We start from the raw sequence: 13657 nt of genomic DNA on the forward strand, positions 1-13657 counted from the left end.
TAGTTTGTTATTTCTCTTTTGTTTAGTCTTTTGGTGTTGCTTATCCGCTTTACAAATTTCAATTATTTGGTGGCATTTTTGACTTTATACCATTGAACCTGGATCCTCTTCGGATCCCAATATCCCAAGTCTAGGGATCATTTAATTCGGGGCGTTGAAATTTGATCCAACGGTTACAATTATTATAACTTTAAAGGGGTCTCATGTTTGTAGCTTTTTGATCGAATTTCAACGGCTCGAATGATTTGATCCCTAGGCTTAGGATATTGGGATCCGGAGAGGATCCGGGTTCTATACCATTAACCACAAACAAATGTAGAGTTAGGGATGGTTCAGGAATGGTATTTGGAGATGAATAGTTTTTTAGTGTGATGAGAACATGACCTGAATGACCAAGTATCATAATACAATTGATTGGGCTTTTAAAACCGTAATTCATTAAGTAACTTGGCCCTTTGAAACCCGCATAAACCGGCCCGGCCCGGCCCATATAATCACCAACGTCCTTTTGGAAGAGCGTGTTGATGTTTGTACCGCCAGATCCAATTTCAAATTTTCACTCTCTGTCTCTCTCTCCTTTTTCTCTCACACACTCTTCTCCAACTCTCGAGCCCTATCATCCGCCAAATCCCCAATTCGATTTCACCAATCAACTCTGCAAATTCAACGTCACACCCTTATATCAGACCGTCGGCTCCACCAGATCGGCAGCTAAGAAGCGGAACCTGATTAATGGCGTCTCGCAACCAAAACAGGGCTCCTCGGAGCCCGTTTTCTGTAAGTGAGAATAAAACAATTAAAATTTTCAGTTTTGATTTTGTTTGCTTAATTCGGTGGGTGATGAATTTGTTGTTTTGGGTTCAGAATGGAAGAAAAATGTATGAAATGACTTTTGGGGTTGGTTGAAAATTAATGGTTATGTAGGATTGTGTAAATAAAGGTTTCGGATGGGGGATTGTAATGGTGAGTTTTTTGTTTTGTGTAGAAAAAGAGTAGTCTTGATGAAGTTCCCTTAGACAAGCGGCGGAGAATCGAAACAAGAAAACCGGAGGTACCGAGTAGTATGGGCCGCCAACGACCACCACTCGCTGTTGTTAAGCAAGACGCAGCAGGTACAAGCGATATAGGCAGTGTGGAGGGATCAGAGTGTGCCAATGTTGAGTTTACGAAGGAAGAAGTTGAGGCGTTGTTGATTGAGAAGTTAAAAGTGAAGAAATTTGATCATAAGGTTTATTTCTCACCCCAATTGTTTTAATAACTAGGGCTTTCTTGTGTGATTGTTTTGAAATCTGAATTGATGTTTTTTTTTTGTAACGTTTTTTTATCTGGTCATATGGCAGGGGAAAGCTGAGCAGTTAGCTGATTATAGTAAGAGGCTGAAGCTATGCATCAAATGGTTGCAGGAAGTTGGGGAAGGCCATATTCTCGAGGAGGAAAAACTACGGAATGCATTGGCTTCTGCAGAAAAAAAAAGCGCGGATACTGGTATTTCTTTATTCTTTATTCATGCCATTGTCTGTTGGAGTGGCACAACTTCGTAACTAACCAATGAATTGCTTATGTATGGTGGTATATTAAGTATTATAGAGTTTTCAGATGGAAATCTCAAGTGATTTGTCAAGTAGTATCGTGCTTTTGTTACAAGTGAACCTATGTGGTTATGATATTTAAGAGATTTTGTTCAAAGGAACAGATTTGTAATATGTGTTCAATTTGTTTATTTTTAAGAGGTGGAGATGAAAAACAAGGTCGACGAGCTCAATGCTGTAAATTCAAAGCTGAGGGAAAATATAGCTACTTTAGAAGAGAAACTTGCGAAAGAAGAATCAGAGAAGTTGGTAAGGTTTCCAGTCATGCAGTTGCACACTAATTTTTGTGATATGATTGTCATTCCCGCTTTTGGTTTTTTTTTTCTTGGGTCTTTTCTTCGCATTTTATTTTCATCCTTTTGTTTAACATTCAGGATGCGATTGCTAGTCACAGAAGTGAAAAGGAAGCAAGGGATGCTGCTGAGAAGTTGCAAGCTTCTCTCTCACAGAAGCTTGAAATAGTGCGGGAGGAGAAATTAGTTGCAGACAAGAAGGTAATACAGTCAGATTTTTCTCTTCCTACTGCATATTACCAATTCTTTTCCAAATTCTCCTCCGGTTTATCAAAATTTGCATTCGGTAATGTTTCTAAATTATGCCGCTGCAGGTTTCTTCGTATCAGGATTTATATAATCGAGCACAAGAGTACAACAAGAGTCTACAACAGTACAATAGCAAACTCCAAAAAGATCTTGAAACTGCCACCGAGTCTCTCAAACGAGTTGAAGATGAGAAAAGGACAGTTCTGGAGACGCTTAGCAATTTGAGGGTTCACAATAAGGCATTGCAAGATGAGTTGACTAAAGTAACAGTACGTATCTGTGCAGCAATCCTTGTTTTGATGATATATACTTTTTTGTCACCTTTCACCACCCTATATATATCCTAGTTCAATTTTTTTGTCAACTGAGAGACGATTTTCTTGGGAAATGACCCATTTATTTACCTGAAATCCAAGAATATAACACGCCTTTTTACTGTATGTACATGATTTGCGTGTAGGCCTCACTGGACGAAACATTAAAGCAGAAGGAATTATTAGATAATGAAATCAAATGCCTTCGTGGGAACTGCAGCAAGTTAGAGATGACCGTGATCGCCATGCAAGAGAGATTCAAGATTTGAGGGATCAAGTGGTGAAGTACAAGGAAAACACTGAGATGTCGTGTGAAGAGTTAGATAGATTGATGAGAAAATCAAAAGCCTTGGAGGTTCGTATTAGATTCTTTATTTTGTTTTAGTTTTTTTATTTTATTTCATGATTTCCTGCTGTATCAACTTTTTAATATTGTGGGCATGCTTTTTTAGGAAAGAGATTCATCTCAGAAACAGGAGATAGATACATTAAGGCATGAGCTAAATGCTGCAAATGATAAATTGAAGGTAATATGAATTCAGTTGGGGTTTTAAAATGTTGCTTATACCTGTCAATTTATAAGTTAACATCTACTGTTTACTTTCTCTTAGATGGTCAGTCAATCCGCTTCAGAAACATTGACAGAATTTGAAGAACATAAGAGAATCGTACAGGAGTTACAAAATCGTCTGGCTGAATCAGAGCTGCAAATACTGGAAGGAGAGAAGTTAAGGAAAAAGTTACATAACACTATTCTGGTAATTTTACCTATGCTTAACATGTTATAGAGTTAATAAGATTTCAGGGTACTAATCTTTTCTTTAATAGGAATTAAAAGGTAATATTAGGGTGTTCTGTCGAGTGCGTCCATTGCTACCTGACGATGCCAATGCAACAGACGCCCCTGTAGTTTCTTATCCTACAGGAACAGAATCTCTTGGCAGAGGCCTCGACTTGGTACAGAGTGGTATGGGCATGTCTAATAATTTTTTACTTTAATTAGTTTAAAATATAAGTGTACACCACTTTACTTAGATTTTTTTTTAATCTAATTCCACTATAAATGTTTGCAGGCCAAAAATTTAATTTCACATTTGACAAAGTGTTTCACCACGAGACTTCCCAACAAGATGTTTTTGTGGAAATATCGCAACTTGTACAAAGTGCACTTGATGGCTACAAGGTATAAGTTGAATCTTGTTCATGTGTTTTTAAAGGAATTAAATGTTCATTGGACTGAATTTTTTACTTTTTCTTCCCATTATTTTGGTTTCCGAGTCCATAATCGAGATAACTTTTGCCCTTAGGAATTAGCTGCCAGTGTGTAATATTTTGTGTATTTTGGTTATGTGCTGATCGTTTTTCTTTCCCCTTTAAGTATTTTATGGATTATGTTTTTAGAATTAGAACTGCTTCCAATTTCTTTGGTGAATTCTTTTACCTTTCATACAGGCAAATGCATGCACTGAAATAAAAATTGATTTTCTTTTTTAGGTCTGCATATTTGCGTATGGTCAAACAGGTTCCGGAAAAACTTATACTATGATGGGCAGGCCAGATGCTCCAGAGCAAAAGGTTTAATACCTCGTTCACTCGAGCAGATATTCCAAACGAGTCAAGCTCTTCAGGCCCAGGGTTGGAAATACAAAATGCAGGTACTATAACTTGTTTTTTGTTTGTTTAGGTTTGCAAATTATAATGTCCTTTCAAAATATGTGCAGGCCTCGATGCTTGAAATATACAATGAGAACATTCGTGACTTGTTATGCACTGGTCGTTCAAGCAGTGCAGACTTGTCAAAGATAGAAAATGGTGTTTGCGGAAAGCAGTACACGATAAAGCATGATGCAAATGGAAACACATATGTTTCTGACCTAACGATTGTTGATGTTTGCAACATAAACCAAATTTCATCTCTTTTACAACAGGCTGCACAGAGCAGGTATGCATCAAAAGTATTCGAATTGGTCGTGATATTTCATATATGTTAGTTCATTTTGAGTCACTTTCATATGAAAGGCTGCACTTAGCAATGTTACTGTCAAGTTTTCAAAACATCAAATCTGATGTGGCTGTTCATTCTTGAATGCTATTTCTTAGGTCTGTAGGCAAGACTCATATGAATGAGCAATCTTCGAGAAGCCATTTTGTTTTTACCTTGCGTATATCTGGGATTAATGAGGTTTGTTTTGCGCTGATGTGATGTTATTGTTCTTCCTTACCAATCTTTCATTCGCTTTTTAAGTTTGATTACTGACACGCTTTCTTGCCTTGGTAGAACACGGAACAACAAGTCCAGGGGGTCTTAAATCTTATTGACCTTGCCGGTAGTGAAAGACTATCAAGGAGCGGTGCAACTGGGGAGCGTTTGAAGGAGACTCAGGTTCTTTTCTTCTTGAAAATCTCCAATCTTCTTTCCCGAATAGATGTAAATATATTCTCAAGTTTTATATTGGTTAGCTCACAATATGACATTAACAACCAGGCCATTAACAAGAGTCTCTCATCATTGAGCGACGTCATATTTGCTTTGGCGAAAAAGGAGGACCATGTTCCTTTTAGGAACTCCAAACTGACATATCTTCTACAGGTATAGTAATCTTTGATTAGTTTTACCATTATGGCAGCTTGCTTTGTTCTTTGATTATTTTTAACATTATGACATCTCGTTTAATGTACAAACAGCCTTGTTTGGGAGGAGATTCGAAAACATTGATGGTTGTTAACATCTCCCCGGATTCCTCTTCGGTTGGGGAATCCCTCTGCTCACTTCGATTTGCCGCTAGGGTCAATGCTTGCGAAATTGGGATTCCTCGGAGGCAAACCTCCATGAAACCTGCAGATAATCGCTTAAGTTACGGCTAGCTTTGTCATCTTTTCTGTTTGGAGGTTGGTTGCTGTCGTCTGTATGTGGGAAAGGGTGTGTTTTGTAGGTCTTGTGCTTTAAGGTACTACAAAATTTGTACTTGTAGATTTGTATCGTGTACTGAGAGATCAGTACGTTGTTTTCTATGCTTATAAGTTATGACAATATATATATTTATTGTTTTAGTAACTTGATTTATTGCTGTATGAGAAAATATTCCTTATTGGATCAACACTTATCACAAGTAATGATTGGCATATTCCTTTGTTAGTTGAATACAATAACAACATATCTTAATCTCTCTAATTGGGTTGGCTGTATGAGTCCAGAACACCACGTGTCCTATTTTACCTCAATAAGGTACTTGAGTGCATTGAGACTTCATTAACTCTTTGATATGGAACCATTTTTACATCTTCTTATGTCTACTCACGTGTTGTTCGATTTCATGTCCGTTTCGAATACTATAAAAGTAGTTGATGTTACATTCTAAAATTGATTTGCTATAGAGATACTAGCACAACTCTTTATAAGCCGTTGACTTTACTTAGCTTTCTGATGAGAAACAATCTTCACATCCTCACAATAAATAGCCGAAAAAGTACCCTAATTTTTTTTAGTTTTCACTATTTATTGTCTTTTATTTATTTGACAAACATACATATTTAATCACGTCAGTAAAAATAATTTTTTTTCCCCATGCAGTAAGCACTAAGTTTGAATTTCCCGTCTAACACTATAAATTGATACAATTAATATATTTTAATTGTAAAAAATTTGTCAACTTACCAATGAGGGTAAAGGGGGCAAAATCATCATACCATAGTTTGCATTATATAACGGTGGGGGTCCAAAAACATTCATATCTATCCTAATCTCTTTTCTCCTTTTTGATAAAACTAAACTGTCTAGCCCGTTGTTTTCAAACCGTGACAAAAAATAAGAATAAAGTGGTATTAGCAGCATCAGAATTCCAGAGTTTTACAGAGTCACGGATATCCGAATCAAACTACAAAAGGCCACCTAACTGAGCCAACCGTGCCAAGCAAGAGAAGCAACAGAAAGCAGAGAAGGAAGGGGAAGATGGCAGGTCAACTACAAGAAGAGCAGCAGGTAACTAGGCCCAAAGTCATGAAGGTTGACTCTGTGGAGACTTGGGACTCGTATGTTTCCCAAGCCACCAACCAAGGCTGTCCTGTACGTCTCCTCAACCCTCTCGATTTTCAGTTTAATTCGAGCGCTGTTCTAATCTAATCTAAACTATTTGAAAAATGAGGATTCGAATTTGCGCGAGAGCAGCACACCGCTCTAGCTGACTTGGCTGTTGCACGTGAACATGATTAATTTGATCACAGTTGTGGAATTATGAGTTCGTTGTTGAATTGGTTTTTGGTTGGATGTGTTTGTAGATTATTACACATTTCACTGCTTCGTGGTGCATGCCTTCGGTGGCTATGAACTCATTCTTCGAGGAAATTGCCTCAGATTATCCGGATGTTCTGTTTCTCACCGTTGATGTCGACGAGGTTAAGGTAATTAACCTAATTTCTTCAAACAAACATATGTCTAGTCTCTATATGTATGGTTATATATAATTATCGAACCGGTAAAGTTATATGTTAGAACCCTGTTTGCATTTGGTGATGGTTTATGTTGTGAAGGAGTTTGTTCAAGCCTTTCTTGAATCTGTTACTCAACAACACTTAATTGATCTTCTGAACTCGACCAGATTCCGACCTTTTGGTCCGGTGTTTTCGAGTGATATCTAGTTTGAGGTTATGTCAAACTTTACGAGTTTTACAAACCATTTTGGTGCAAAAGAAGATTCAAAGAAATGGTAATGGAAGAGGACTAAACCTCTTTTCGGATATTGCTTGTTGAATTGAGTTTTTGGCTTGACATCAACCTCTTTTGGAGCGTTCACTCGTGTGTTTACAAACCTTTTCGCTGCGAAGAAAAGGAAGTTTGAAGACTTTCCTGTCAAGTAATTGCAGCAATCTAGCAAAAGAGAGGGACTAAAAGCTCTTATTACAGCAACTTTTCTCTAAAGATTTTGATGTTGTTTATGATGGCGATACCGATATGGATGTAAATATCTCTTTCCCTTTTGTTTTCATAGGAGGTAGCGACCCGACTGGAGATAAAGGCGATGCCAACGTTTTCGCTGATAAGGGACGGTGCAACGGTTGACAAGCTCGTGGGTGCCAATCCGGAAGAGATAAGGAAAAGGATTGAGGGTTTCCTTCAGTCCAAACGTGTGGATGTTGCGTAGAACTAGCAGCAGTGTGATATGATGCAGTTTGAAATAGTGAAATAAGTGGTTGTGAATGGTTTTAACACAGATATAAATGATAAGCTTTTTCTTTGGCTGCTGTACGGACGGCGTAAACCGAAAACCTACCGATGCTTCAGTTGATAAACTTGTCACTATAACATTTTGTGCTTTGTAATTTTGTTTCTTCTGTTCTTTCTGTCTCTAGTGATTGTGCTCTGAAGATGTTGTAATCTTTGACCTCCAGAAGTTGTAAATTGTGGTTGTAAGTGCAGTGGGAAATTCATATAAATGTGGGAAGAAGTTGTAAATTGTGCTTGTAAACGTTTCTTAAATAATACATAAGTTTTGGGCGGATAAATTAGCAGGCTTCAATCGTATAACACGGATGTGAAAAACTTAATTGCATAACTGCACCAAACAATCAGGTCTGTATTTCCTCGTACTAGCGGTCAAACAAGGCCTATTAACATCGGACTAGGATTCTTTCTCTTTTTCTTTTCATTCCTTTCTATATCCTCCTCTCAAATTTTTTATTTTGTCTTTATCTTTTTATGAAAAATTAATATAAAATATTGTTGTGATTTAACCGTGACCAATAAAATAAGAAGAGAGGAAAAGGAATGGAAAAAGAAAGAGAAGAGAATCGTTCTCCATTAACGTCAAAGCTCGTTGATTTCATGGATTGGATCCAAAATAAAAGGCCCATTTGTTTGGAATTCAAGGCCCAACTCAAAGAACAAAGGACTAAAGATAAAATAAATCAAAATAAAGGGGTGCAAAACGAAAAAACGAATAATTTTGCAGCAGCACGTTTCGTGGTGGCTGTGCAATGGCGACGCACCACCTCCATTTTTGTTTGCTTTTCCATAAATTCGCAATAAAATAATATCTCTTCCCCTTTCTCTTCCTCCCACATATATATTTCCTACCACCGAAATCCCATCGACCAAAATTCACTCAGAAAATTATTTAATAAAAAATATTAATTAGGGAATATTCCCTCCCATTGCGTTTCCCGGCCCATCACGGCGGCGCTGTCTCAGCGAGGGTTCACCGCCGGAAATTCGGAAGTTCCGGCAAGCATTAAAACATGGGATCGCCGCCGCAAAATCCCAACTGGGTCTTCGATTATGGTGTGATTGACGACATTCTTCCCTCTCTTGACCCGCCCGGTTTCTCTTGGCCGGATCATTCATTTGCCGGTCCCACCGCCCCCAGGTACCGTATTCACATTTTTTGCAATAAAGTTCATTTTTTTGCTGCAATTGGATTTTCCCTGCTGTTGAATGTGATTTGGGTGTCAATGTTTCTGTGGAGATTATTCAATTTATTTTATTACTGTTTTATTCGAAGTGTCAATTTTCAATTTTGTTTATCAATTCCGGATTTTCTTTTTAATTTTTAATTTTGGTTTGATGAGCGAGCGGTAATATAATAATATTTGAGGACTTAATTTGATGATTTATGATAAGATAATAATGAACTGCTAATAGGAAGGTCATAGGTTCGAGTCGTGAAAACAGCAAAGCAAGGGTAAGGCAGCATAACGTTCACCGACCCTCGCACAACGTAAGCTTTGTTGGCTTGAGGTTGCCCTTTTATAATAATGGACTGGAGGGAGTTTTGCGAGTCTAATATTTGTCATTAACTGCTTAATTTTGTTTTATTTGTATTCCAAATTATGAGAAATGCTGGCCGTTTTGGGTTATGAAATTGATTGATGTTATAGTAAATGTGCTTTGACCATTTAGTTGAATTTACTCCGAAGAGTCCGGAGAGGATGGCGGAATTTGATGAGTAATGTGCTTAGACATTGTGTTGAAAGTGTTCCCTTTGATCATTTTCTGGCTGTACATGTTGACCAAGATCAACTTACCTTTGTTTTGAGGACGAATTCATTTTCGTGTTGCTATTTTCTCAGCGTGGAATTTGATGACTCGTTTGGAAATCCAGATAGCATGAAGGAAACTGGGTTGCGGAAACGGTATGTTTACTCAGTCTTTTTCTTCTTCACTTGTTCAACGGATAATGAAGTACTAACCTGTTTGAGTTCATAGGTTTTTGGACTTGTTTTTGAACTTGTTCAGAATAATTTTGCTATGTATTTATCCTTCTGCTTCATCATGGTTGAATTACACATTGTTTCCATCGCAGGGCGAGGACTGGATCATGCAATGTGTCTGGTTCTAAGGCATGTAGAGAGAAAATGCGGCGGGACAGACTGAATGACAGGCATGCTCTAGTTCTCTAGTTCTCTAATGCTTAATGATCTCTCTGTTTCTCTGTTTCTCTGTCTGTCTGTCTCTCTCTCACTGTCTTTTTCGTTTTGACTTTTTTGCGTTACTTTAAGGTTAGTGGAATTGAGTTCTATCCTTGAACCTGAAAGGCCACCCAAAACTGACAAGGTTGCAATACTGGGTGATGCTATTCGAATGGTAACTCAGTTACGCGGGGAAGCCCAACAACTAGAGGAGTCAAGAGCGAATCTGCAGGAGACAGTAAATGAATTGAAGGTATGTGTGGCTTTGTCCTTCAGATTACCTTTTATTTATTTTATGGTATATATGAATATGCAGTTCGTGTGAGAAGCTTCGTTCACTTTAACTGCTTGGATGGCTGAGTGGATGCTTTTGTGTAGGCTGAGAAAAATGAACTTCGTGATGAGAAGCAGAGGCTCAAAGCAGAGAAAGAAAACATTGAGCGGCAAATGAAAGCGTTGGGTACTCAACCAAGCTTCTTGCCTCACCCTGCTGCAATTCCAACTCCGTTTTCTGCCCCGGGCCAAGTTGTTGGCGGGAAAATGATGCCCTTCGTCGGATACCCTGGAATGTCCATGTGGCAGTTCATGCCACCGGCTGCAGTTGATACCTCACAGGACCATGTTCTCCGCCCTCCCGTTGCTTGAGTTGTCAGCTTTGAATTATGGCTTCTCGGTCTTGTAGAATCCTTCAAAGTTGTTTCTCGTTAATGATTATCGTGTTCTAGTTTTCGACTTTCATTGACTGCTTTGGATAAACATTGTAGTTCTCATCAAACATTTACCTTGGTCATTTGTATAATTTTCCAAATTTTGACCTGTAAACTGATCGGGATCGACGATTTCTGTGCTGTAAGATGCAAACTTGGAGGCATTCATTACACCTTTAGCAACTTATGTTTCCTTCTATAGCAAGTATTCGAAATTGTTCTCTTGAAGATCGAGATGCTAGAGACTTTGCACGACAGGTCGTTACGAAATTGTTCTCTTCAAAATCGGGTTCTAATAATTGAATTCAATAATTAATTTTGGATTTAATTAATCTTTTATTTTTCAACAGACATATCCGAAAGGATGAAGTTTGAGAACTTCTGAAAAGTATAAGCCACACGCCTTTTACGTTGAATAGTCACCTCCCAAAATCATATATGTTGCGAACAGTTATATGACTACTTTAATTATATGCATCTACGTACTGAGATAACCACAAAGAAATACGCCAAAAACTAAGTTTTCAGGTGTTGGAATCTTAGTTTATATCGTTGAATCCTGGTGAAGCAATTGCTGACAGAACTCATAGAGGAGGGGCGAATTTCTATTTCAATGATATTGTGGTATGCAAGCCTCGATTTTATCTTTATTTTATCTGTTTAATAGTAATTTCGTTTGTTCATACTTTGTCAATATACTTAATTGCAATTCATTGTTTATTAGCATATTCGAATTTATTTCTATATATATATTTGTTATTGATTGCTAATTAATATCAAACAAGGTCTTCCATTAGGTCCAAGTACTCCATATCTTTTCTTACTATCTCTTTCAAAATCTTTATGGGTCACACATCCAACGAAGCATTATGATCTCCGCTCAAGGACGGAGCTGCCATGGGCCTAGGGGGGCGGATGCCCCCACTGAGATTTTTCTGATGCTGGCATGCTGCTCAAACTGATCTGGTTCTGCAACAGCAAAGCCCCCACTGAGATTTTTTTGGTTCCTTCGATCTGGTTCTGCAGAAGCAGAGCTGGGTCTTTGTTTATTTTTTTTCTTCTCAAAACCAGGCCAACACGACGTCATTTTGGTCATGGTAAAAAAAAAATTAAAAAAAAATGCAAACGAAACGGCCTCGTTTCGTATATGTTTGGAGAAAAAAAAAAAGTATGTTATAGTGGGGGACCGCTTGTCCCCACGGTCCCAGACTCCCATTCCATCTCTCTACTTTGTTTTCATTACCCTTTGCTACTTGCCAATCAGAGAGCAGCGTGGACCGCGGTGCTGCTCTTCCCCCAACAACTTGAAATGGAACGGAACAGGAGGAAAGTTGCTCTTCCCCCAGCCACGCCAGCAGCCAACCACTCCAGTCAGCCACTCTCTAGTCGACATATATATATTTAGGTAAATTTTTTAATTCTTAAATCCATAATCCCTAACCTTAATTAATTATTTAAGACGAATTTTTGTTTAATTGGTATAGAAATATAGAATCATATGGATATGGTCATGCACTAATATGGTTATTGACTTATTGATTATTGATATGAATTCTATGATTATTGATGAATGAAATTATGAAATTACGAATTCTATGAATATGGGTATACATTTATTCATATGATTAGTTGAATTAAATGTTTATTTGTTGAATAATTTGTATGCTTATTGGTATTGGTTAATTGAATTATCGCCTTGGTTGGATCTTGGTTTGATTAGATTGCTATGTTAATCAAAATGTCCCCTGTAGTATGTTATAGGGTTAAAGTTTTACATAAGTGTTTTTTATGTAACAACCCGTCCTGAGAATTACGTAAGAAAATAGGTATTTTTGTATTTTCACTAAGTTTGAGGGATACCTTCCTTTTCAAAATTGTTTTTGAACCTTAATTGGTGAGCCCAAGGGACCCACCCCCTGTTTTGTCCCCCGGTTCCCTTTCCCTTTTTTTTTTTTTTTTTTTTTTTTTTTTCTGAAAAGTCTCTCTTCTCTCTTCTTCATCTCTCTTTCTCCATTCCCCCTCTTGGTGCTCTTTTCTCCGAGCAGAACACACCCACACACACACACACACACACACACACCCATGCCCACACCTATAGCTCTTTTCGAACCCCGTGGTTGTGTTTTGGACGTCAAACCACGAAGAAACCACCTCGGAGACATTTCCCAGTTTTCCGGCGAGCACTGCCCCTTTCGAGGCAATTTCCGGCCAAATCACGGTGAGTTGGCCGGCGTGAAAGGTATCAATCTCTTCGTCTCGCTGAGTACTACAACTTTCCTTTTTGTTTCACCCAATTTCATTGAGTATTGAAGAAGTTATGCTCATTTGAATCTTACCCAGTTTCCGGCGGACACCCGTGGCTTCCAAGCTGTTTTCCGGCCAACTACGACCACTGATGACACGAACCAAGGGTATATTTCAATTCCTTACCTTCGGGGCTTCAATTTGGTATATTGAATGACATGTTTTGGTTGAGTTTTGAGCTCCATCGGAGCTTGGGAATTCTTCGGCCGAAATCCGGCCTTCACCCTCCTTGGAAATCCGGCGAACCACCCAAACCCAAGGCCTTTGGGCCTTTCCTGCCAAGCCCAAAAACTTGGGTAGCCCAAACCCATAACCCTTTTATTTAGGCCTTTGGGCCGTATGGTTTCTAACCTAAAACCCAACCCACCTAACCTAACCCAATTACGCTAACCCAAAACCCTAGCCCAAAACCCTAACCCAAAACCCTAAGGCCCTGACCCGTGACCCTGACCCGTTGACTGTTGACTGGGTCGACGGTCAGCGTTGACTTTTGACTTTCACCAGTTAACGGTCAACGTTGACGTTGACCGTTGACTTTTTGGGTTTTCATGCGGGACCCCTCCTAAGCTAATTTCGACGTTCTAAACCTGTTTCCGATGTTCGTTTCCCCAAATTCAATCGTTTGAGTAGAGTTTGACTAAATGTACCCTTTATGTGCTTAGGGGCGATTATCTGTGGCGTTTCCTTCTTCGCTAGATGGCGTGGCTTTTCGACGGCGAAGTACTGTGAGTGGACCCCTTCTAAAAATGCATGTTTTGATAGTACAAATGCATACATGAAAAGCATGATTTGATGATTAT

At 38.6% G+C, this 13657-nt stretch overlaps 3 protein-coding genes across 3 annotated transcripts; all 3 read left to right on the forward strand.

The window, feature by feature from the left end:
• The first annotated feature begins 541 nt into the window (after positions 1-541).
• On the forward strand, positions 542-5612 carry LOC125480419 (kinesin-like protein KIN-14C). The gene is given in 19 exon segments (XM_048591266.1): positions 542-777; positions 986-1228; positions 1341-1485; positions 1729-1838; positions 1964-2083; positions 2197-2400; positions 2592-2652; positions 2655-2800; positions 2898-2972; positions 3057-3203; positions 3274-3412; positions 3519-3628; positions 3940-4012; positions 4015-4100; positions 4167-4387; positions 4546-4627; positions 4724-4828; positions 4931-5035; positions 5131-5612. Coding segments are annotated over 19 exon segments (2397 nt in total). The 5' UTR covers positions 542-732; the 3' UTR covers positions 5311-5612.
• Positions 5613-6240: 628 nt separating this feature from the next.
• LOC125480317 (thioredoxin-like protein CXXS1) lies at positions 6241-7944 on the forward strand. Its single transcript, XM_048590985.1, has 3 exons — positions 6241-6508; positions 6721-6843; positions 7431-7944. Exons 1-3 carry the CDS (start codon positions 6395-6397, stop codon positions 7581-7583), a joined length of 390 nt encoding a protein of 129 aa, XP_048446942.1. The 5' UTR covers positions 6241-6394; the 3' UTR covers positions 7584-7944.
• A 449-nt stretch (positions 7945-8393) lies between these two features.
• LOC125480294 (transcription factor ILR3-like) lies at positions 8394-10732 on the forward strand. Its single transcript, XM_048590917.1, has 5 exons — positions 8394-8804; positions 9508-9570; positions 9741-9818; positions 9937-10099; positions 10225-10732. Exons 1-5 carry the CDS (start codon positions 8677-8679, stop codon positions 10489-10491), a joined length of 699 nt encoding a protein of 232 aa, XP_048446874.1. The 5' UTR covers positions 8394-8676; the 3' UTR covers positions 10492-10732.
• The last annotated feature ends 2925 nt before the right edge of the window (positions 10733-13657 follow it).

This window comes from the organism of the source record quoted next, unplaced genomic scaffold (genome assembly GCF_019419815.1).
Source record: "Pyrus x bretschneideri cultivar Hongxiangsu unplaced genomic scaffold, Pyrus_bretschneideri_v1 Contig33, whole genome shotgun sequence".
Lineage (NCBI taxonomy): Eukaryota > Viridiplantae > Streptophyta > Magnoliopsida > Rosales > Rosaceae > Pyrus > Pyrus x bretschneideri.